This window comes from Phalacrocorax aristotelis, chromosome 8, assembly GCF_949628215.1.
Source record: "Phalacrocorax aristotelis chromosome 8, bGulAri2.1, whole genome shotgun sequence".
Classification (NCBI taxonomy): domain Eukaryota; kingdom Metazoa; phylum Chordata; class Aves; order Suliformes; family Phalacrocoracidae; genus Phalacrocorax; species Phalacrocorax aristotelis.
The window spans coordinates 33589943-33614696 of NC_134283.1; the positions used below are offsets into that span (position 1 = coordinate 33589943).

Below are 24754 nucleotides of genomic sequence, written 5' to 3' on the forward strand. Positions count from 1 at the left end.
TATCCTGTGGTCCTGCTGTGTAGGCTCTGCATGGCGCTGGGTGATGCAGTGGGGTGAGATGGGGAGTGAAATGTGTGGTGTTGGCATGGGGGCGTAGGCATGGGGTGAGCATGGGGGGCTGGTGTGGGTTGCCAGTGTGGGGTGCAGGTGTGGGGCACAGGGTACAGGTGCAGGCATGGGGTGCAGGTACAAGGCACAGACATGGACCACAGGCATGGGGTGCTGGTGCAGGGTGCAGGCATGGGGCACAGCATGGGGTGAAGTATAGGGTGCAAGGTGCAGGTGCAGGCATGAAGCACAGGCATTGGGTGAAGTATAGGCTGCGAGGTGCAGGCGTAGGGCGCAGGTGTGGGGTGCTCATGCAGGGTGCAGATACCGGCATGGGGGTGTGGGTGCCAGTGCAGGCTGGAGCAGGCATGCTCTGCCACTGGACTGCCTGCGTCCCGCTCTTTACCTGGGCTGTTCTCTTCCCCAGTACTTGTGGGTGCCAGGGGTGCTTTCCCCCGAGGGTGCCAGGGGCTGGTGGCATGGGGTGGGGGAATTAGGTCTGCTGTAGGGCCGGGGAAGCTGGGGGATACTCACATCTGCCTTTGTCCTTGAGGCCAAGCAAGGGGGAGGATGCCTGCCTGGAGGAGGGTGTATGGGATTTGGGATAGGGCAGGAGTGGGCTGAGCGCTCAACACTGGGATGGGACTGGTGGGTGGCTCCTGCCATGCCAGGGACAGCCGGCAGTTGTGGTGCCCTGCGGGGCTGCCGGCTGGTGGTGCCTTTAAGTTCCCCCAGCCCCTGTGCTGGGGAGCCACTCTGGTCCCAGCAGCTCTGTAAGCCCATTAAGTGCTATGGGACCCATACGCCTTGGGGGGCTGTAGGAGGGACTTGCACTAGTTCAGCTTAAACCCCTTGAGCCACAGTGGGGCCGCCCACTGCAGGGACACAAGGACATCTGCAGCCATTCTCTGGAGATGCCCGTCCTGAATCCCCCGTGGGTGCTGGCTGCTTCCCTGGGCCATGAGGGATGGTGAGGGCTGCAACCCTGGGAGCACCCTGGTGCAGGGTTTTGGCTTTGATGCATCATTAAAATGCATCATTGGGGTAAAGAAATACCTTTTTATCTGCAAAATCCGTAAGGAGGATGTTCTCCCTCCCAGTACTGAGGTTCAGCTTCCCATCATGTATGAGAAAGGTGTGGGGAGGCCACATGGGCCCATCCAGGCTACAGGAGGATGGAGAAGCTAACCTGGTCAAGAAGTGCTGGGAATTTTTTTCCTATTCTTAACCTGGATGTGCCCCATGTCAAATGTGTCAAAAGCTACCAGAGGAGGAAAAGAACCCAAGGATGGGTCTTTTTGAAGCCCTTGGGATGATAATGTGCCTTCCTCCATTTCATAAGCACAGCGTTCCTCCCACCCTCCCCTCAGTCATGCCTTGGATTTGCTGACCACCTGCCAGAGGACCAAGGAAGGTGTCGTGGACATCCCTTAAAATACCAGTGGCTCATCCTAGCTAGGACAAGTTTCTTTCTGCCTGATCCACCACGTGCAAGACTGATCCTGTTCACTGGTGGATGGAGGCTGCTGGGGCTCCCTGCCCAGGTTGCACCCGCAGCCCCTGATTGTGCCCCAGGCTCCCCTGGGCTCTGCCATCATGGAGCAAGTCACCAGGGGCAAGGCGTGTGAGTCTGTGTTGTGCTGGTGCCAGTGTGGGGAAGAGGGAGGAGGAGGAGATGGAGCAGGCTGGAGAAAGCAGCAGAAGGAGGAGGATGTCCATCGTGGAAGCTGAGAGCGGGCAGTGGGGATGTCAACACTTTGGGTTGGTGCCCAGTGCTCTAGAGGCCCTGTTCCTCCCATCTTGGGGGCTTGCCAGTGCTGTGGCAGGAGGACCAGTCCAGAGATAGGGATGTGGGTGTTGGGTTTCAGGAGAGCATGGGGTCAAACCCTTCTGCACAGGTGAAGGAAGACTATTCTCTTGCCGAAGGTCACCAATTGAGCATCAGGTCTCTGGGAAGAGGCTGGGGGCTCTGAACCCACCCTGGGCTGGCTGGGGAAGGGGTGGACCACCATGAGGGAGGTGCTGGATGTGACAACCATGTGACATCCTGCCATTCCATCTTGCCACCTTGTTCCTCAGCTTTTGGGGAGGTGAGAAGAGGCAGAAGCATTGAGATTTAACTCTAGTTGTATCTTGTCAGAGCTTGGGATCAAGATGACCGGTGAGTCCAGATAGATGCTTACACCCTGTAATTAAGTCTCCTCAAAGCACATCTCCAGTGTGATAAGGTCACCGTATCAAGCTCTTTCTTGCTCCTACCATGTAATGTTCCCTTCATGCTCAAGGCTCGGTCTTGCAGCTCTTCCCCATCTTCTTCCATGTTGTGACATCTTGTGAGATGGATTATTTCACAGCCGCTCTCCTTGAGGCCACATGCAGGATGAAACCCTCTGTTTCTTACTGTGTGTCCTGCAGCTCTTTCATCTGAGGGCCCCCTGTCCAGACTGATGTCATGGCTGGTGGTGTCGGCGGCCCCTTCCTCTTTCCCAGGGCCCCAGCTCTGCTTTCTGATTGTCTTGTGGCTCATTCTTTGAGCTCTTCAGCTTCACCCATCTCACTTATGCTTTTTTGATAAGGCATGGTGCTGGTGATTAAATTAGAATCACAGAATAGTTTGGTTTGGAAGGGATCTTCAAAGCTCATCCAGTCCAACCCCCATGCTATGGGCAAGGACATCCTCCACTAGATCAGGTTGCTCAAAGCCCTGCCCAACCTGACCTTGAACACTTCCAAGGATGGGCACCCCCAACTTCTCTGGGCAACCTGTCCCAGTGTCTCACCTGTCTCACCACCCTCACTGTAAAACATTTATTCCTTATGTGCAACCTAACCCTGCCCTCCTTAAGTTTAAAACTGTTGCCACTTGTCCTGTCATGACAGGCCATGGTAAAAAGTCTGTCCCCATCTTTCTTAAAAGCCCACTTCATATATGGAAAGGTCTTGTGGCTGTGTGTGAGACATCCAGTGAAAATCTAAGTGTCTTGTAGTGGTCCAATTGCTTTCTGCAGCCAAACTGGTAGCCAATCAGAGACAGAAGCTGGGCCTTGTTGGTACAACCCCTCCCCACTGTGCCACCACATCCCTGAGGCACAACTTCTTGTCCCAACAGTTTGCTGGAAACTGTCTTCCTAATGACTCTTGCCATTAGCTTGCCCAGGACTGCTGTTCTTCCATCCTTCCACAGGGAAGGAAGACACCTTTCCTCTTGGGCTGATTCTTGAAGAAGCGTCAAGAACCAAGACAGCTGTTAGACATCTCCTCCGAAGGAGGGCTTGGTGTGTGGTAGGTGCAATACCTGTGCCCCTCTGGCCTCGGACACATTTGCCTATCCAAAAGCATGGTGTGCATTTGGTGCAAATCTTTCTGGCCGTTGTCCTGGTTGAAGGTAGAACTTGCTTATGACATCACAGTTGGTCACCATTGAAGCCCCAACAGCCAGGACGGGGCTGTTCTTGCTTGCTCACCTTGGGGTGCCCCAGCACCAGGCCTTACTGATCCCCAGGATGCGGTGCAAACCCTCCCTGTGGCTCTGCTCTCCTGGAGAACCCTGCCCAGGATGCTGGTTGCTCCCTGAGCTCCATCAGGTACGAAAGGGAAGAGCATCATCTTCTTCTTTATGCTGGGGTGTTCCAGCTCAGAGCTGCATTGAGCAGCAATGCACCAACATTGTTTCGTTGACTGCCTTTGCCCTTGAGTGTGCAGATCACTAGGGAGATCTGGGTCTAGTGCTACGACCACATGTCATGGAGAAGCCAAAGGGGAGGAGAAGGTTGGTGAGGGTCGCAGGAGACCTGAGAGCTGGTGGAACCAGTGTCTGCAGTGTTCCCCAGGGTGAACTGAAATGACAGAGCACCTGCAGAGCATCACAGGTCCTGGAGGTGTCGGTAGCAAGTGTCCCCATTCTCTGGTACTCACTGGCCTTGTGGTGCCAGCTTTCCCTCTGCCCAGGTTTCCAGCACTGTCCTCTTGCTCAACATCATCCAGTCTGGCATGCTAAGCCTGGCAGGTCATGCTCAGCTCACCTGTGCTGCCTTGAGTTGTCCTGGGCTCTCCAGTTCCATCCCCACCACCTCTGGCAAGATCTGGGGAGTGATAAACTCCTGGGGCACGTAGCAGCAAGCTTAGGCGAGCACTTGCATCTGAGCTAGAGCATACCGGGGTTTCTCTGTAGTATTCTGGATTTAAAAGGAAAAAAAGTGATTGCTCTTTCCCAGTTCCTGCATTTCCTGAGAGCAGTCTAACTCCTAGCTTATCTTCAGACAGCCTCAGGGGTATTCCCTTAGAGTTTGGGAGTTTAATCAGGCATTGCTGGGGCATGTGAACTCTGTGTGGAGTTGCCGTTCCCATGGAGGGGAGCGCCTTTTGCAGATATTTGGGTTGGCGTGCCTGGGCTGGGGGCTGGGCTGGCTGGGAATGCGTGGCTCCTTTTCCTGGGGATGCGACTGGAAATGGCCGGGGGCTGATGACCTGCCTGGCTGGGGGTGGCTTGCAGGCAGGATGCTGGCAGCAGCCACGGGTAGGTTGGCTTCCCGAGGACACCCCCCAGAGTGGGGCTGGCTGTGCTTGGGTGTGCTGGTTTGGCAGCAGCAAGAGGAGCTTTTGTCCCCTCCAGCCCTGCCTCTGCCACCTGCCTCATTTTTCTTCCAAACCCATGGATTTTCCTTGTACCACCCTGGGCAGGGTCTGCTGGTCCCCACCAGCCATCCTGACCTGGTGCCCTCCTCCTGGCCCTGGTGTGGCTCTGGCCACTTCAGCCCTGACCCGGCTCTGCTACTAGTTTTATTTTGGGTGATTTTGAATTCGGCAGAGAATTGGGACCCGGGAGGAAATGCCTGGTGCTGGGCTCTGCTTTGCTGGTGAGATCGAGGGCTTTTGTTGCTGGCTTTTTAGCAGGCAGTATTTCTTTTTTTGGGGGCTGGATATATTCCTGGCAAGTAAAATGACGGATGCTCTGTTTCGTTTCCAGTGGCAGCCTTTCAGATTCCTTGCTCCAGGGCAGGAGCCGAGCGAACTCCGATTCCGGAGCAGCTCTGGTACCTTGGCAGCTTAAAGGCCATGGGGTTTACTTGAATGACAAGTGGTGCTGAGCGTGGGGAAAGCTTGGGAGAGGCGGTTTTGTGTGGCATGCCCTCCATATCTTGCTGGAGTGAAAGCCCGTCGAGAGGGGAGGCAGCTTTTTATTGTCTTTGCGCTTTGCAAGCAGACTGGGTGGCGGTGGAAAGGTGATGCACAGAAGGATGGCGAGCCCTGCCCTACCGGCAAGCAGGGATGCTCCCTGAGTTGCTGCTGGGTAGATGGGGAGAAGCGCAAAGTCTTGGGCCATGGCTGTGCGTCTTCTCCCTAGGAGCTCTTGGGTGCCTCTTAACCCAGCTCTGCCCACACCTCCTACTGTACCCGCCTTGGAGGGACGGGTGTGGATCCTGGTGGCTGGCTGAGCCCTGGGAGCAGCATCCTGTGGTGTCAGTGAATCCAAACCATCGGGGAGGATGGGACCTGCCAGTGGGGCCTGCCTGCCCCTTGGGATGCTGTGGTGCTGGGGATGAAACGGGAGGGATGGGGGTCCACAGCCTGGGGGGGTCAGGGCAGGTTGGGGACCTGCCTTCATGAGGCTCTCTAGCCTTTTTGGCTTATCAGGATGGACCCGAGGCATGTGCGGGTCTGCAGGCAGGGCTTGGGATGGTACTGGCAGCAGGCAGGGCTTGCCTGTCCCTGCCAGAGCTCCCCTACCCTTTCTTTTGCTGGTGGAGGCAACTCCCAACTGCTGCGTGCGCAAGAGGGTGCTGGAAGCTGGGCAATGAAACCTGCCCCCAAAAAACTCAACCCTCTCTGGTCCACTGTGTTTACTGGGGTTACTGGGAGCAATTCCCCTGGGCACCAGGGGAGGCTGTGATGCCTGGGCTGGTCGGCCACACCATGACCTCACTGTCAGCCTGTCCAGTTGCATCTTTGTGGCAAGCTTTGGCTGTGCTCAATGAGTCTGTGGGGCTGCAAGGAGACTGACCCGGGAACTCTGAGGTCTGCAGGGTGCCCCACTGCCCCCTCCCAAAGCCGAGCCGGTCTTCTTCCCCCCATCCCTGGCCAGGCAGCCTTCCTCCCCTTCCTCTTCTTCCTCCTATTTCCCTCCTGCCAGTGAGGCCAAGCAAAACGTGGTACTGACAAAAAATAACAACCGATGGCAGATCCAGACAATGGATAAACCCCGGTGAGGGCGAGGGCGACCCGAATCCTCCCAGAGGAAGATGGGATTATTTGCCGTCCTCTTGGACATCTGTCAATAGCTGCTGTTTGCGGACCCCGGCAGCTTTCTGACGGTGCTGCTGCCTTTGCAGCCATAAAAGCAATTCCTCAAAGTGGTTGCCTTTGAGAGCAGGTGCTCACGGGGGGCTTGGGGCTGGAGGGGATGGTACACCTTAATTCCACTGGCACAGAAGCAGCGGGGTCCCAGCCTTCCGGGCTGTTTTTGGTGTGAGCGGTGGAGATGCCTCTTGGATGCCAATGTCTTCTTCACCCTCAGTGGGGTGGCCGGCTAGGCAGTGTGCTCACCTCACCCTTGCTTGAATGGCTCCTGCCTCACTTGTGTGTGTTCACTTTGTCCATGGGGCGCAGGCACCAAGGTGCTAGCCTTGCCCTGCCACCTTTGAGGTGGGAGTCTCATCACTAAGGACCATGAGGTCCTCACCACCTGACAACACAGCTCACAAACTGAGCTGGCCCTCGTGCTCTCAAGTACATGCCCCCATGGCTGGCGCACTTCTTGCTCACTGGTGGTGACAGTGACACAGGTGCTGGCACAGGTGTGCCGGCCCTTCTCACCACCTGCTCTCTTGGGATCTGGAGCAGCCCCTCAGTTAGTGCTCTGACACCATGGAGCTGCCTGGTGGGTTGTGGAGGGATGAGGTTTTGAGAGAGCTGGTAGCACAAGAGGACCTCTCCAGGCTGGGACTGCTCTTGGAGGTGGCACTGATGGATTTGGGCACCATTGGAAGTGGTACTTGGAGCTGGCACTGATGGATTTGGGCACCACTGGAGGTGGCACTTTGAGGAGGCACTGATGGATTTGGGGTTCCTCGCCATCAAATATTCCCATGTGGCTGTGCCTACAACTTTTTGTCTTATTTTTAATTAACTTCTCAGAGCTCTGTGCCTGCTGATTGGTCTCTCCGTGACCTGGTTATCAGTTAGACCCCAAGTAATTTACACTGTAATCGCCCCATCTGTTAACAGGAGCAACTCACATGTCTTAGCCTGGCCTTGGTGAGCCTGCGAGCGGGTGTCCCCAGGGCAAAGCCTTGCCTGGGACCCCTGCAGCCCTTTGTGGTTGGCTCTCAGGGCTCTTGCCGGGATGCCCATTGAAGCTGGCATCTGCTGCTGGGCAGTGACTGCCCCTCATCCACCTCGCCCCAACATCCTTGGGTCATTCAACCTGTCCTGAACATCGCATCCCTGAAGTTACCTTGGGGACCTCCCTCGGTGGGGGGGACAGTAGGGATTAGCTGGCCGGAAGAGCTGGGGTCCCTCCAGGAGAGTCTGGGGAGGTAGATTTGGAGAGGGCCAGGGCGTTCGGCTGCGCTGGGAGTGATGCCTCATCTCCAGGGGGGCAGCGTTAGGCAGGGCGATGCCAAGCTGGGGGGAGTGGGCGAGCGGCAGAGAGCCGTGCCACGGCGCGTGAATGTCAGATGCTGCTTGGCTGTGAGCTGGGCTTGTGTGAGCACAGATCTGTTCAATCCCATTTGGAGGGGGGGGAGAAGCAGGGGGGGCCTTCCCAAGGCTCAATCTGGTAGGTTTTAGTTACAGTCGTTTTAGGATTTGGGCAGCGAATTGTCACAGCTTTGGCACGGGGGGGCGATGGATGAGTGCCGGGGAGGTGAGGCTGCCAAGCCTCCCTCGTCCCCCCGAATTGGGGAAGGGGGGGTCGTGCAGGTGGGTGCAGCCACAGGGCTGAGCAGCGCGGCCGTCACCCGGCCCTCTGGGCAGCAGCTGGGTGAGTGGAGGAGGGGAGGAGGTGCCTGGCGTTGTCCGCAGGGCACCCGCAGCCTTGCAATGCTCGGGTGGACGCTTCAAATCGTGTTATCTCCATAACCGCCCGGTTCTGGCCGCTCCGAGTGGCAGCGGAGATAAGTGGATTTCCAGGGAGCGCCTGGTCGTCTGACATTTAAGACTCCTTAATCCCTAACCACCACCCCGCAGAGGCAGGATGCAGCCACGTTTCCCAGCCGGGTGGCGTGGAGCGGCCCAGGGTGCAGGTCGGTCCCCGCAGTGGTGGCTCCAGCTGTGCTGGCAACGCAGCTCACCAGGGCAGCAGGGTGTGTGTGGGGCCGGCTGCAGGGTGAGCTTCAAGGATATGCATGGAGGTGGTGGTGTCCTTGGGGACACCCTTGTCCTCTCCGCAGTGGTAACCTCCTTGGAAGTCATGGGTATGTTGGTGATGGGCTCTGCCTTGGTTGGGTGCATTTGCCCTGGTCAGGCACCCCTGTCTGGCTATGCCATATTGGCACTGTGCACTCGCAGGTTGGGAAGCCCGCAGCAGCTATGGAGTTATGTGGGGAAAAAATATGCCTTTGCTGGAACCTTGGCATAGGGAGCTCACATGGGGAGGTGTCATCCTGCCTGCTCAGCTTGGCATTTGCAGGGTGGTGGCATGGCCTCACCTGCCTGGCAGGGCATGTCTCTGGCCCTTTCTGGTGAAGCTGCTTGTGCATCCAGAGCTGCCCTTGGGAGGCACCACCAGAGCAGAGTGGCTGCCTGCAAGGAGGAGACGGGTGAAAGCCACTCTGTGCAGCATGATGATTCGCCATCTGCTTCCAGGGCTAACTCCAGATGCTGGGTTTAATCTTCCATAGCCTTTTTAATTCAGGAGTTGGCTTCTTAATGTCCCTCAGTGCCACCTCGGCAGCAGAGATGAGCAGAGCGTCTGCCACAACTGGCCGTCCGAAGGATGTTCTGGAGCATGGGAGATGAACTATCTCCATTCGAGTTGCCCATCTGGCGACCCGTCATACCACTGGCTCATTAACCTGCAAACGCCCAGGGTGAGGCTTAGCATTTATGACACTGCCCAAACCTCCCCCAGGCCTGGGCGTCCTCTCTTGATGTTTGGAGAAAATGTAGTGCATGATGGTAACTCCTATGGTGCATCCAGGAGTTGATCTTCTGGCTGGACCAGTTTTTGGCAGGATGAATGCAAAGAGCAGAGCTTGGGGGCTGTTGGGTTGACAGAGGTGGTGGCTTGTAAACAAGGTAGGTGAAGCAGGTCCTTGTCTTTGCCTCGGGGTGCCGTGCCTGGTTTTCAGGCACTATGTTCTCCCTGAATGGGTGTCCTGCAGGGATATTCAGCCTTGGGAGAGCGCAGCTTGATTCCTCTCTTGGTTCACCTTGTTTCCTCACATGGCTTTGGCAGAAGCAGCAGCCCAGAGGTGATGGTGCCATGAGTCTCTGCCCTGCCAGCAGTCCCGGTGGCTGGCTCTTGCCTGGCTGAGTCCTGAGCAGCTCAAGACTTGATGGGGCTTCCCTGTGTGGTTGGAGAGGTCCAGTAGCCCTTCAGTCTGGCCCCTGCTGCTTGAGTTCTGGTCAATGAGGCTGTGATGAGACATCACTACCAGCTTTTGGTTGACCAGTGTCAGCCGGTGAAAGAAGCAGCATGTTTGACTGTGCTGTGAAAATTGGGTACCTGGGTGCTGAGTCAGGTGTTGTGGCACTGGGGTTGAAGCTGTTTTGAACCTTGTTCTGGTGGTGCTTGTTCTCCTGAGCCATTGACCTGGGTTGCAGCTGGACTCTCCGACCCATGATGGTGCTACAGGGCAGTGGTCCTGTTCCATTTGCTGCCTTTTCTCATCCCAGGGTGTGTTTCAGACACCAGAATGCCTCCAGGGTGTCTTGGGACTCCCATGCATCACTCCCACTACTCATGGCCCTGCAATCCCAGCCATCCCGATGTCCTGTCCACGACTGTTGGCCAGGGCGGTTGAGGATCACGGTGCCCACCTCAGGCCCCTTTCTGGAGCTGTCAGTGGTACCTCCAGCTGCAGCCCCTCTCGACCTACAGCTTTCCTGGGATGCCTTGGAGAGGGTGCCCGCCAAGGTGGTGGGTGCCCTCCTTAGGTCTGCTAGTGGTGTGGCTGTATCTGTCCATCCATCTGTCCGTTTGTCCATCCATTGCCAGGGCTTTGCTAGGGAGGTGGGGGCTGCTGTGGGCGGGCAGCCGCGTGGCGAGGGGGAGGAAGCATGGACAAAAACCCGGCAGAGGGGACAATTACTGCCTTTCTCGAGGCTGAAAAGACGCCGGGGTCCCTTCCGTCCTCGTTCTTCGTCTGCTCCAGGCGGACAAAGCTGCCGCCCCCAGTGCCCACCCAGCGCCCAGGGATTAGAAAAAAAGCCGAACTTTTATTTTCTTCCTTTGTCTCCAGAGCCCGGGAGCAGCTCGGCTTCAGCTTTGCTGCTTTCTTCTCCCTTTACAGCTGTGTCTGTGCATGGCTGACCAACTGGCAGCTTTTCCGGGAGGAGGTCGATTTATTTAAAATTAAAGGAAAGCAGAAGTTCTTTCTCAAAAACGAGACTTTTTACATCGGCAGGAGCTGATGGCTTTCCAGTGATGCAGTGAAATAACACAGGGGGAGCGGGCTGGAAATCACAGCTTGTCATTTTTTTATGAGAAGAGAAGCTTCTCTCCTGCTCCTCTCTGACGGTAAATGGTGCCTGCAATCAGGGAGACTCTTAGTCCATCAGGTGGTCATGGTTTCTCCAGGTGCTGGACCACCAGAGATCCTTTTGCAAACTTTTTTTGTTTTGAGTTGTTAGGACTGTTGCAGCCTGGTCCCCAAGGTCAGCCTGTGTGCTGGGTTGCAAGGAGCCCTGGGGCAGAGTGAAGAGGGGGTGTGGGGTGGTGCTGGGCTGAGCTCTGGAGGGAAGCCCTGGGGGGAAGAGAGCTCCCTTTCCCTCCTTCCTGGATCATGGGAGAGAGCTGCTGCCTTGCCCCATCTGAGCATTGCTGGCTGGTGGACGGCAGGTTTTTGGGGAATGGGTCTTGGTGGGAGCGGGGGAGGCTAAGTGGGTGACAGTCAAGTGATACCTCGCTGGGGTGGTGCAGCTCACCGGTCACTGGAGCCCACAGGGCAACCGGTTTTCAGACCCTCTGGGCTCAGCCTGTACCTGGCAGGGGGGTTGCAGTGGGGGACCAGGGTCCAGCAAAAACTGAGAACCCCCTGGGTGTGGGTTGGGGCCTCCCGACCTTGGTGGTGTGCCCTTGAACCCTGGCGTCCCTCCAGCCTGCTAAGCTGCCCGGTGCAAAGACCCAGGCGAGGGAGCCCATCACGTGCCCCTTAATGCCGCAGCCGGGACTAAGCACCTTCTGACAGGGACCCAGATGACGCTGCCCGGCACCTTCCCCAGGGCATGGGGGACAGAAAAGGGGCAGAAATGGGTCGGGGGGGCCCTTGCAGTCTACTTGGATCAATCATAAAGAAGGGATTAAGATCATTAATTCCTACCCCCGCTGCAATTAGCAGTGTGGCCAGGGAAGGGGCTGGAGAGGAGCAGCTGAGTTGTCTGCTGTGCTGGGTGGTCCCAGTGTCGGGGTGGGGGACACACCTCCTTTGTGCAAATTAGCCAGGCACCCCACAACAACCAGGTCCTAGGGTTCCTGGAGGGGACAGACCTGTCCCACCTGGCATAACAGCAGTGCCCAGTGCCTGCCACTGTGGAGGAGTGTGGCCCTGGGGGACTGGAGGGCAGCGCCAGAGAGCAGCGCTGGGTGGTTGCAGATGGTGGGAGCTGGCGGAGGCAGAGCAGCAGCTGGGACAATGGCAGGATTGTGCAGTGGTGCTGCTCAGCACAGCTCGGCACGGCTCGGCCCGGCACCCTGTGCCAGCAGCTGGACACCTCCTTGCACTGCTGGGGCTGAGAGGAGACACGGTGGTGTTCCTCTTGTCCCCATGGGTGACAGGGGAGCTGCATTGGGTGGGCTGGCATGGCCTCGTCCCCCATTGCTACCTGCCGCAGTGGGTGCTCAGGGGTTCCATGCTCCAGGCTCTGCAGCCATCAGTCACAGAGAGGGCTGTGACTGGTGGGGGCTTGGAGCTGCTGGCACCCAATTAACGTGGCAGGGTGGGACCAGCGGGCAGTTGCCTGCTACAGCCATCTGGGGAAGGCTGGCCGATATAGCTGGCTGTGGAGGAAGATGTGAACTGATGGAGACGGCGACCATGGTGTGCCTCCAGCCAGTGTCGTCCCCACTTCAGCACCTAGACCCTGCTGTCCTGTGTCGTGGGGATGGGGGGGACCCCTCATTGTGGCAGTGAGCCCCACGTGGACATGACTCAAGCTCTTTGCCAGACCAATGCGAGGCACACTCCTGGTCGTGGCTGGAGACCCCAGTTAACGCTACAGCAGCACAGCGGCTTGGCGGTTACAATGCCACAAGGCGAGCCAGCAGGCTGATAAATCCTGGGCTGATCTGGCCCAGTGCTTGGCTCCCTGCTCAGCAGCTGAGTGAGTCTGCCGCGCTGCGGGGCGGAAGAGGCGCAGGGCCGCAGGAAAGGCAGCCGCAGGCGGGTGTGAGATAACGCCGCCGGGTGGCTTTATCTCACATCCTCCTGTCCGGTGCTTTTCCTGCTGTGCTCCCCACTCTGGCCCCAGCACCCTTTGCTTTTGGCATTAAGGTGTGACCCGTCCTAATGCCTCCAGAGGTGGGTCCCCCACCTCCCCAGTAGCCAGGGATGGGTGACCCAGCTGCATGGCAGCAGTTCACCCACCCTCCCAGCACCCGTTTAGGGTGCACCCCAGCCTCACCATTGCCCAGCATCCCCCTGCCTGGCATGGAGCACAATGCTTGGGGAAGGGCAGTCAGTCCTGCTGCTGCAGCCCTCCCTCCCCACGTGGCCTGGCGAGCTCCAGGCTGGAACCCGAGCCCTATATCGATCTGTGCTGCATCTTAAATCCCGCAGCAGCTGAAGCAAGCGGTTTTTAGCGTGCAAGCGGGGGGGTTTCTCCGCAGGCAAGCCAGCTCTGGCACCGGGGTGAGACGGGATGTCTTCCTCTGCCAGTACCGTGGTGGTTGGTGTGGGGACCTTCCCTCTGTCAGCATTTTAACAGTGATGCCCGCAGCTCAGCTGCTGAGCTGTGTCTGTGGGGAAGGGTCCTGGGCTGTAGCGGGGTTGCTGGGGTTGCATTGTGGCTCAGCTGTGATGAGGGGGACATGAAGGGTGACGGATGTGGAGGAGTGGGGAGCAGGGATGCCCCTTGCTCTGGTGCATCACCCCTGGGCAGGAGCAAGGGTCCTGGCAGAGCTTTTCACATGTGGCCACATCCCTGCCTGGACTCCGAGAGGAGGCTGCTGGGATAGCCAGGGTGGAGGGACTGGGTAGGCAAAGGGCCTCCTCCCGGCGCTGCCCTCCCCCAGCTGCTGCTGGGGTGGGGACATGGGTTCCTGCTCCGCTAAGCCCTGCAGCTTTTCTTCTCTAAAGCCTGATTACTCCGGCGGTGCCTGTGCGTGCGTGCGTGCGTGCTCGGGAGGGGAGGAGGAGGAATTTCACAACAAGTGTTTGCAGCCACACGGGGCCCAGCTGCCCCGGAGCTGCGCCAGGGACGGCAGCATTGCCCCTACTCTGGGGAACAGCACTGAGAGGGGGCTCGCTGTTGCCACTGAGCCCCTACCTCCGCCTGAATGGCTGGGCACCTGCGGTGGGTGTGCAGGCAGGGCATGATTTGGCACGGCAGAAGGTCAGCACTGGGGCTTGGAGGTGGACACTGTGGCTCCTCATGGGGCTTGGAACTGCAGCTCCCTACAGGGTGTGGAAGTGGACACCATGGCTGCCCATGGGCTTTGGAGGTGGATGCTGCAGCTCTCTATAGGGTTTGGAGGTAGATGCTGTGGCTCCCTGTAGGGCTTGGAGGTAGACGCTACAACTCCCCTGTGGCTTCCTTCTCCTGCCCAGCACTGGTGTGCAGTGCTGGCCTGGGGACAAGGGTCCAGGAGGAGGAGGAGGAAGAGGAGGAGGTGGGTGAGGGGCACAGCCTAGGCTGAGCTGGGTGAGCAGCATCATTTGGGGGGTCCATGGGATCCAGGGTGCAACCTGCAATCTGCTACCTCTGTGGCACCTGGCCGGGGGACATGGGTGGCCACAGGGTGGGGACTGGGCACCCCTTACATGAGCTCTGGCTGCTGGCTCAGGGGCATCCTGTGGGTGCCTATGGTCTCATCCTGCATGAGGGTCGCATGCCGCTGAAGCGGAGCAGGAGATGAGCCCCATGACTTCCCTGGGGCTGCAGTCCCTGGGGGAAGAGACCCAGGCACAGAGAGCTTTTAAGTGTCAGAGTGCCATTGCTACCAGGCCAGGACTTCCCCTGTGACCCCCCATTTCTGTCTGGATGGCGACCCTTTTAAAGAGCAGTGGAACGGATCTCCACCGAGGTCCGTTCCCTGGAGTTTCTTTGTTTGCGGTGCTGAGACTTTCATGGCAGGGGGAGGAAGAGCCTCTTTGAAAAGCTTGTTGGCTCTTGCCAGCGCTAACTCTCTTTTCTTTTCGACTTCCAGAGCCGCATGTTGTATACCCAAGCCGCAGAGTATGTCTTTGCACTGAGATTGGACTGAAGTCCTTTGCAGCTGACGCTGGAGGAGACTCCCTGTTGATGAGCGTTCCCGTCTGAGCTTTCCCTGGTGGCTGGCGGGCTGGTGCTACCAGAAGGGCTTTGGGGATCTTTTGCTTTGGCATTGGGGGTGGGTTTTTGGTTGTGGGCGCTTTTTTTTTTTTTTTTTTTTTTAATTTTTATTTTGGGTTTGGTTTTGTTGTTGTTCTCTGGGCACCATGTCAAATTCGGGCTCCCATCAAGACACTGGGAACAAGCCAGAGACGGAAAAAAATAACCAGGATGACTCTCAACCCCCTGTCAACTCCGAGAGGAGGAACAAAAGTGGAATAATAAGTGAACCTTTGAACAAAAGTCTTAAGAAGTCCCGTCCACTCTCCCACTATTCCACCTTTGGTAGCAGCAGCTCGGTAAGCGAACATTCAGAGAAAGGCAACCCCTTAGCTAATGGCAACGATGCGACTGTGGATAAAAGTCATTCTACCTCAAAGCACAAAAACATCTCTAGTATGCTGAGCAAATTAGACCGGGTGTCGGAGATCTCCTCAGAAGGACAGACCGCCCTACAGCAGTTTGCTCAGTCGACAGAAATGCTCAAAAGAGTGGTACAGGAGCATCTTCCTCTAGCAAGCGACCACGGGACTGGTATCTCTGACATGGAGGCAGTCTCAGCTGCAGAGACAATGAATGGCCCCTCTGATTTTCCTTACCTGGGGGCTTTTCCCATCAACCCTGGCCTTTTCATTATGACCCCTGCCGGCGTGTTTCTGGCAGAGAGCGCGCTCCATATGGCTGGCTTGGCAGAGTATCCCATGCAGAATGAGTTGGCATCTGCCATCAATTCGGGGAAAAAGAAACGAAAAAGATGTGGCATGTGCCCGCCCTGCCGAAGACGGATAAACTGCGAGCAGTGCAGCAGTTGTAGGAATCGCAAAACTGGCCACCAGATTTGCAAATTCCGAAAATGTGAAGAACTCAAAAAGAAGCCTTCTGCAGCACTGGAGGTAACCAGCCCCTGTCAGGCACCCTAACCCCTCCTTGGGCTGCGCTCCTGGGTTCGGATCTTGCCCTAGATAATAAAACACCTGGTACTTCTTACTTTTTTATTTTTCCCTTTTCCATTAACAGTTCTCACCGTGGGATCTATACTCTGCCCAGTGCCCCAGTCCCTGCCCTCCCTTATGTACTGGGGTTGACTAGTTTGGGGAGGAGGGCTGGGGTCTCTCCCTGGGGTCCCTGGGCACGCTGGATTTTGCTCTCCCTTTTGCAGGCATGGGCAGCAGCAGGTCTCTGCTTGAGTTTCAGTGCCGGTGTCCCTAGTCCTGGGCAGGCTGGAGCTCCCTGAGCCAGGGAAAGGCTTCTAACCCAGCAAGCGGGTCAGAGGATGGGGAGGCAGGAGGTGGCTTTTTGGGACAGAGCTTGGGGGTGATTGGTGATGGTGAAACCACGGGGGTGATTGGTGATGGTGAAACCATGGCCATGGTACAGCTGGAACCCAGCTCCTTAGTTCTCACGTTGCGCTGAGCAGGAACATGGCGTTCCCTGGGTTTGGGTGGTAAATAGCTGCAGCGAGCGCTGGGCAGCATTTTCTGTTCTGTGGCCATGCCAGGTCTCCCTGGGCCAGCATCCATCTGGGGCAGTCAGGATGAGCCCATAAGGCACCAGCCAGATTTCGCAGTGGAAGTTGAGCTGCAGGCCCTGGAGGCGGCGCACCTGCTTTGGCACCTGGCTGAGCTGGGAGCACCCCTGCTCCTGCCACACCTGCTGAGCATGGGGATGCCCAGATCCCCCTGGTGTGAGGCTTTGGGGTAGTACTTGGGCTGTCACTGCCTACCATGGTCCACCCATGGGTGTTGCCTTTGGCCTTGGAGGAAAGCTGCTGCAAGCCGCTCTTGTGTTGGGGTGCCACCTTACCAAATCTGCTGGGAGGTGTGATATTTACATGGAAAGTGTAGAAAAAGTCTGGTGACTCAGGTTATCGTGTGGGTCTAAAATTCAGCTGGGGCCATGGGCAACGCTGGGGCCATGGGCAGCACTGGTGACATGGCATGGTGTGGCATGGCGTGGGTGAGGCCTGAGTGCCTGTGGTGCTGGGATGAGGTGCACAGGTGGTGTGTGGGCATGCCACTGTGGCAGAGCCCACCTCTTGCTGCACACCCATGCTGTGGCCAAGACCTATCTGCTGGGTCCTCCATTTGTTCTGCTTAAGCTGGGTTTGATTTTTGTGGGAGCTGGTCCCACTGTCAGCTGTGCCGGCATGCTTCTTCCTGCCGGTGAGCACATCCCCAGAGCCAGCAAAGGTGAAAAAGTCACCCGGACATCAGCTGGATCGCAAATCCTGGCATGAGACCATTGCCCATCCTCTGGTCATCCCAAACACACAACCCACCATTTTCTTAGCCACATTCTATGTTTTTCAATTAGCATCAGCTCTGAATGAATAGTGAAGGGGAAAAAAAAATCTATTTGGGCAGTCAGGATGAGGAGAGGGGGACTGTGTCTTTCAAAAACCGCTGTATTGCTAAATTATATTCGTGTTCTAATTTGCTGAGTCAGTGATCTGGAAAAAGGGAGAAAGGGAAAAAAAAAGTTCATCTCTTCCAAAGAGTCCTAAAGCGGGTCAATAGACTCAGAGTTCGCAGCAGCCAGAGGAGTTGCTCCCTTCTCCCAGTGCTGTGCCTGGTCCAGGGATGATATATAGCACTGGGAGCCCATGAAATGCTCACACCCTTGACTGGTTTCCCCATGTGGCTGGCTGAGAAATCGGAGCCATTGAAATAGGGCTTTTCATGTGATAGAGTTGGGCCCCACCAAAGACAGGTACCCATCCCTCCTGGGCATGACCAGAGGTGTGTTGAGGGTGAAAAGAACTGTTGTGCTGGTGGGGTGGATGCCTGGGCAGATGTGGGTTGTTCCAGGGCATCACCATTCCTTTTTCAGAGCAGATCCTCCCCTCTCTCAGGATATCCACTTGCACCGTTTGTTGACCTTGGTAGGGTTGAACAAGATTGTGGCTGTACGTGGCTGGGGCAGGGACGCTGGGACCCCAGCTGATGTCCAAAGGTCACCTGGACCAACAACTGGTTTGTTAAATCTCACCCTACGTCAACCAGCGTTGGTAATGTGTTGCACTGGGACAACCCTAGGGCAACCACAGGCACCTGCCTTGTGGTGGAGACCCACCTGGAGGTGGTGGTGGCCAGGATACAGAGCTGCTGCCAGCTCGGCAGCTCCACGGACCTCTGGTCCTGGTGGGGTGCCATCACGCTGTAGTGCTTGATACTGGGACAGGAGGGGCCATTCAGTGGCCCTTTATGGGGCTGAAAAATTAATAGGGCCTAGTGAAGCATTGTCCCTGCCTGTGGAGAGCTGTGCCATTGCCTAGGAGAAGAGCAGCCGCAGTGACTCTGGTCTGTCAGCCTTGTGTGTCCAGAGGAGCATCCTTGGAGGGCCCGGACAGGGGCCGCAGCTGTGATTAAACGTTGATCTAAAATCAAGCAGTAAAAAAAATAGAATTAAACTTTATGGCAGCATTAAAAAATGGGCTAAATCCCTCTGCCACTGTTAAGCTTTATCTGCACACCTACAGAACCTGCATAACCAGTTGCTGCTGGTGTCCCAGTGTGGTGATGACTGGCTGAGTCTCTAAGACTGGCAAGGCAGGTTGGATGCTCGAAGCAGGCAGCTTCGTCCCTGCACTGACCAGGCTCCTCCAGGCTCTGCCAGCCCCAGCAACCCCAGGTAATGCTGTGGGGGCTGGTGGCCAACTCTGGACAGGTCACCCTGGGCTTGTCTCCAGAGCTGTCACACAAAGGCCATGAATAGTCAGGATTTGACTCAACAGACCTGTCCTCTACTGGAGAAGCCTTAGTGAAGTACCTTGGTGCCTTAGTAAGTGCTGGTATAAGGGTCACTGCCACCCTCATGTGAGTTGCATAGAGAGGGACTTTTCACCAAGGCCTGTTGTGACAGGACAAGGGGCAATGGTTTTAAACTGGAAGAGGGCAGGGTTAGGTTGGACGTAAGGAAGAGATGTTTTATGATGAGGGTGGGGAGTAACTGGACAGGTCATCTGGAGTCGTTGTGGATGCCCCATCATTGGAATTGTTCAAGATCAGGTTGGATGGGGCTTGAGCAACCTGATCTAGTAGAAGAATTCCCTGTACATGGCAGGGAGGTTGGACTGGGTGGTCTGTGAAGGTCCCTTCCAACCCAAACCCAAACCTAAACCTTGTCCGCATTCTATGATCATGGGGACAAGGGGGGATCTATCTTGGGCATCCACATTAGAACTAGTTGTCCATCCTCCTTTAATAATGAAGGGGCAGAGGTGTTTAAGGTGACCTGTATCAGACATCTCCTTCCAGATCCATTAGGAGTGCCCTCTTCCTTCATTCCTCTCTCCTGGGATGATGTATCTGACCAGGTGGCCCTTGCTGGCGAGTCCGCCATGCTTTGCCCCCAATGGTTCCGCATCCGGCACCTGTACTGGGCAGGATCCAGCATCACGGTGTGCCGTGCTACAGCCCTGTGCATCACTGGCCAGAGGCACTTTTGTCTTCTCCAGATGCCTGACTGCATATTGCAGAGACCTCTGGGGAAGTGGTGATGCTTGCAGCTCTCTGCTCGTTAACTGCCCCAGCTCAGTTTGCCCGGAGGACCATACACAGGCCAGGAGCAGGAGAAGGTGCAATGTCAGCAGCCTAGCTGGGCACCACCGTCTCTTGCCCTTCGCTCCTTTCCTCTTGCCCAAGCCCCATGTTTGGCTCATACTGCCCGTGGAAATCAGCACGTCGGGGTCCCTCTCTCAGGGGTGGGGGGAGATGCTGCCCTGGTTACTCATTGAGGCTTGGCAGGTGTCTTGATCCAAGAGAAGGACACGATGAGAGCCAGCTGGCTCCTGGATAGGGATAAGAACCTGAATGTGGCATGTTTTTGACTCTTGGGTACCACGTGAGGTGCCCTAGCCCTGCACACAGGCTTAATGCCATGAGCTGGTGCTGGGGCTGTCTGTACCTGCCCCCACCCCATGGCAGCCCAGTCTGTGTCCCGCCCTCATCACCACAGCCTGTGGCTTGTTTCCCATTGGTGTCCCTTGCTTGTTTGGAGATGCAGGGACTGAAGGGCCCTCTGAGGCATGTCCTCTTAGTGATTGTGTGGCCCTATCTGCTGGCTAGCATGGCTTGGCATTGCTTGGTAGCTGTTGACATTGAGAGAAGTTGTGGCCCTTGCATAATCCGCCCATGGTCTCATGAATGTTGCATAGGCTTTCCACCCCATCCATCTGGGAAATGTGCCAGGTTCTCCTTCCAGAGGACCGCAGAGCCACTGGGGCCATTGCCCCACACCACCTTTCCTGGAGGTGGCTTCAAAGACGTCTTATCCATTGTTGGGTGCTTTATTGTGTGTGGGATTGAGCCAGGTGGGACTCACCCCTCTTCCCCAGGAAATGCTGCGAGGTCCCTGGTGGTGCCTGGGGCTGCTCTGTTGGGGATAAGGTTGCTCATCATGGCCAGGCGGCAGTGGGGTAATGTCCCCTGTGTCCCAAGCAGCTCCTGGGTCTGGTGGCCCCAAGCCTGGCCAGCTCACTCCCTGCCTCAGTACTCCCTGCCTCAGTTTTCCCTGAAATGCCCTCCTAAACCCATCAGTTTGCTGGGTTCCTGTCTACTGGGTGTTCATCCGTCTGTGGCAGGGGAGGTGGGGGCTGGCAGCGAGGGGGGTGCTGGGCCATGCCGGCTCACCGCAGCCTGGCCATTGTGCTCGCTATCGGCTGGAGGGGAAGTCGGGGGCCACGCCATTGTGCCGGCAGTGGTGTGGGGACGGGGGAACAATGGCTGAAGTCCCGTGCCAGGTGCCCTGCCGGGGAGGGAGGGCCAGCAGCGGGGGGACCCCTGTCTCCCTCCAGCCGGCGTCCCAGCATTTACCAGTGGGCTGGAAACCTTGGGATGCGTGCCCACGTCCAGGGGATGACAAGCCTGGGCTGGATTCGTACTGAGGCCAGTGACCAGGATGTGGGGATGGGGGTGGCGGGGGGGTGTGGGCGCACAACCCTGGTGCTGTGCAGCTGTGCTGGACCCGACCTAATACCTTGTTCCTTCTTCTTCTGTCCCCTCTCCCTGTCTCTCTTCCTTTCCAGAAGGTGATGCTTCCTACAGGAGCCGCGTTCAGATGGTTCCAGTAGGAACGGGAATCCCAAAGCTCTGTCATCCAAGTGCAATGTCACTGCTTGCTTGTGTTGTCTCAGGCAAGGGATTTTTGGCTGAAATGAATGGATGCACCTGTGTCTCTTTAGAACCAAAAATATTTTCTCGCAAATCTCATTCCTGTTTTTATAATTTTTTTTTTGAGTTCATTTTAACATCTTCGAGTCCTAGTCAGACATTTAACTGCTTTTCAAATAAAAATAATTAAAAGAAAAAAACAATGGATCTGTAAAGTACCAAGACTTAATAGACAGAGTATGGACAATCAGTTTCTTTCTGTGTTTTGGTGTTGATGTTGTTTATGTGTGAAAGATGCAGTACTTGTGTAGGGAATGTAAATTTACAGTAACCTTTTAAAATCTAGTTACTAATAAGCACTACTGTAATTTAGCACAGTTGTTTAATTGCACCCTCATTTATACTTTTTATTTGATTCTTTCCCATCATACAATAGAGTGGATAGTTTCTAGAATGCCTCAACTTCATGTTTATAAATGAGAATATGTTTAAAGCGATGTAGTATCCCTTTTCCTAGCCATTCACCTATGTAAGTTTAACCCACAAGAGGCTTGGTATAAAAGGTGGAAGAAAACAATTGCTACACAACTGGCGGTCTTTGAAAAAGAAAAAAAAAAAAGTAATTGTTAGTTTATTAATATAGAACAAGAAACACTGCATACAGAAAAACCTCCTAATTGCAATGGTTTACTCCTAGAAGTAATTTTTGTAAACTTACTGAAGTTAAAATCAAAATAAAAATAATATTGCAGGACCTGTGCTGAAGCAGTTACGAAAAGTGATATTTCTCTTCTGTTCAAATCCCCATCTCTCCAGCTCTCTCTACATCATTAAATTGAAATGCTGTTTGTAATGTTTTAGCGATCCAGGCTGTTTTTGTGAATAAAATGAATGCATGTTTTGTGTCATGATTTACAGCTTTGTTATTTCTCTCCCACCCCTCTTTCCAGCCGTCCAGGCCCCGCAGTGCCTATGGCAGCCGGTCCCCCCCTGCCTTCGCCTGCCCACGTGCCCTGTTCCTGCCGCTGCTGCCGGCTGCCAGATGCAGTCCTGCTGGCTACCGGGGGGACCTCGCCGGTGACGATGCTGGAGTGCAGCGGCGGCCGGCCCAGGCAGGACGGTGCAATGAGTTGAGCTGGAGTTGCCCCGGCTGCTAAATCCTCACGGTTAATCCCAGCAGTGGCTGGGCTAAGCCAGCCCCAGCTCCTGCTGGGGATATTTCCTGGCTTGACCTGCCTGGAGTTTTACTGGGTAGCACAATGCCGTTTGTTTTGGTAAAACATTGTCATTAATGGAGAACCACGGTGAAGCTTGTTTTGTCGTGACAAGTCCAAATTGAGCTCCCAAAGGAGAGCAAGCTCAGAAGGCTGCGTGTCTGGTGCAGCCAATGGAGGGTTTTCCCAGGCTGGCCTCGTGCCAGCACTGGGTCAGTGGGAGCTGTCCGGGATGGAGGGGGCATTGACTGGGCTCTGCTGTGGGCAGGTTGGCGGGGTTGCTGCCAGTTCCTGGGGTGCTGTGCTCAGCATTGCACCAGGCAGGTGGGCTGCGTGCCCCCTTCCAGCCCCCAGCAGGGTCTCGTGACCAGGCAGGCAGGGTCATCCCAGCCTGGGGGAAGAGGCAGATGTTCCTGGACCTGGCAGTGCCGGCTCTGCCTTGCCACGAGGAGGTAGCCAGAGCCTTTGTCCCTGGCTCCATCCAGCCTTTGGGCCAGCATCTGTTGACCAGATGTGCGCCCGGATGAGGCGGGGGGTGAGGGCAGTGCGTGGGCTCCATCCCTGTCAGGCAATGACTTGCTGGGACTGAGCAGAAAGTCCATGGGGAAAACTACCCCAAATGCCTTCTCCAGCAGTCTTCCACCCGGCCACCACAGCAGCTCCCTGGGGTTTGGAGCCCAGTGCTGGGCACCCAAGTCACACCAGCAGCCGAGCCCTGGCGTGCGTGCAGGAACGACTGGAGCTCATGGTGACAGTGATGGAGCTGGGCCAGCATGGCAAGGGACAAAACTCAAGGCATGTGTGGACAGACGGACCCTGCTTGTGCCCCAGGAGTGCTCTGGTGCGTGGCATGCTCAGCGTATGTACTGGCTGGGGTCGCATTGGCAAGGGGCTGTGGGGAGCTGGTTCCCGGTTCATGCTGCTTGGGCAACAGCCGAAATAATTTAGCAGGAATGTGGTGGTGGTGGGTGTTATGGGAAAAGAGGAGCCTGGCTGTTTTTTTACAACTGTGGCTAATGACTGTGGCTCTGTGAATGTACAGTCCTGGCACCTGAGGGGGGAGCCAGCTGCCTCCCCATGCTGGGAGAGCATCCTGGGGAGCAGTATACAGAGCCCCTCCCTGGGGCTTTCCAGCCCCAACGCCCTGTGGGAACTGCATGGGGGGTTGCTCCTTCATCCTGCCACCAGCCAGGGCTGGGGTCTCCTGGGGCTGCCCCACAGGGCTGTTTCCCCCAGTCTGGCCATGTCACCCACAACAGGGCTGTGCCTGGTGCTGTGTGTGCAGCACAGGGGCCTGCTGTTGGCACAAACTGGTGCTTGGTGAAGTGCTGTCAGGGCAGTTGCAGACCCTGCTTGCCATGCTGCTTCTCTGCTGCTTGCTCCCCCCAGGGACAGCAATGTCCCCAACTCTGCTTTCCCCCCAGGAAGCCACAAGGCACGGGGCATGTGTCCCCCATCACCCCCATGGGCATCACACCAGCATGGTGCATTGTGGCAGCCCAAATGCAGAGAAGACGTGGGGCAGCACCCAGCCCCTGTGGGCAGGGAGCATGGAGGAGGACGGTGCAGCTGCTGTGCACGGTGCTGCTGCCTGTACAGGCAGGTGATCCAGGAGCAATGTCCTGCCAGAGCCCCTGCCTTCACTGCCACGCCAAGCCCAGTGCTGCCAGCAGCTGTGTGCTCCTCTGGCCAGGGCATCAGCAGGGCATGTGGGCACTGCCAGGCACCATGGGCATTCGCAGGGACTGTGGGCTTTTGCAGGGGCTGTGGGCGTTAGCAGGGGAGGTGGGCACTGGCAAGGGAGGGGAGCAACGGCAGGGCACATGGTGCTTGTGGGGAGGATGTGGGCATTAGCAGGGTGTGAGAAGAGCAGGGACTTCTCCATGAAGGATGAGGGAAAATGTTTGGGAGAAAGAAAAGGGCCAGAAAGAGTGTGGGATTCAAACCCTGCCTATGAGTGGGATGGGATGGTGGGTTGCGGGGTGATGGGGAGGTGGGAGATGGGGTGTTGGGGCTGTGGAGTGATCCCTCTGCTCCACTTCTGGCTCACCCCCATGGTGGGCTGCATCCCCGCCTCCAGGTGTGTGCGTAGCTGGATGGCCCTGTGCTCGCCAACAAGCCTTGCCTAACAAGCTCCTGCCCAGGCAGGCAGCACCTCAGGCAGGCAGCACCTCAGGCATCCCCTGAGGGTGAAGTCCATCCTCTCCACCATGCTTAGCTGCAGTGCCACCATCAGGCACTGCCCCTGTGCTGGGCTGTCCCCACTGCCTGCTCAGCCACTGGTGAGGATGTGGCACCCAGGGCTGCTGTCCCCAGGGCTGGATGCCAGGACAGCCACCAGTACCTGGGTGGCATGGGGAGCACAGGATGATGGTAATGAGCTCGGCACAGCACTGAGGGAGCACTTTGGGTGCTACCACAAGGGCTGGCCTGGGGTGACTCTTAATTAACATCCTCATTAAACAGAGTTAGCAGAAGGGCAACAAAACCTGCCTCTGGCCCTAGGTCATGCTGTTGCAGAGGGCACAGACGTGTTTGAATCCCCTCTTGGCCTTGGTGGCATGGGAAGGTGCCAGCAAGCAATGCCAGGAGAGGATGGACCCTGGTGTGGGACTGGTGCAGTGGCACAGATGCAATGCCAGCAGTGGTTTGCATGGTGGAGCTGGCCTGGCTGGTAGATGATGGCATCTG

The 24754-nt window shown here is 56.5% G+C and overlaps 1 protein-coding gene across 10 annotated transcripts in view; it reads left to right on the top strand.

The window, feature by feature from the left end:
- The window catches only part of CXXC5 (CXXC finger protein 5), a 44999-nt gene extending 22860 nt beyond the window's left edge, over positions 1–22139 (top strand). For 6 of the 10 annotated variants that reach the window (XM_075102366.1, XM_075102365.1, XM_075102368.1 and 3 more), the window contains exons 2-3: positions 14576–15632; positions 21800–22126. In XM_075102366.1, the coding sequence (XP_074958467.1) occupies positions 14847–15632; positions 21800–22006 (993 nt within the window). In that variant the 5' untranslated portion in view covers positions 14576–14846 and the 3' untranslated portion in view covers positions 22007–22126. Of the gene's footprint in view, positions 1–14575; positions 15633–20764; positions 21761–21799 lie in introns of those variants that run through there. The other 4 variants (XM_075102369.1, XM_075102370.1, XM_075102361.1 and 1 more) reach the window with 3 other exon arrangements.
- Positions 22140–24754: the final 2615 nt, after the last annotated feature.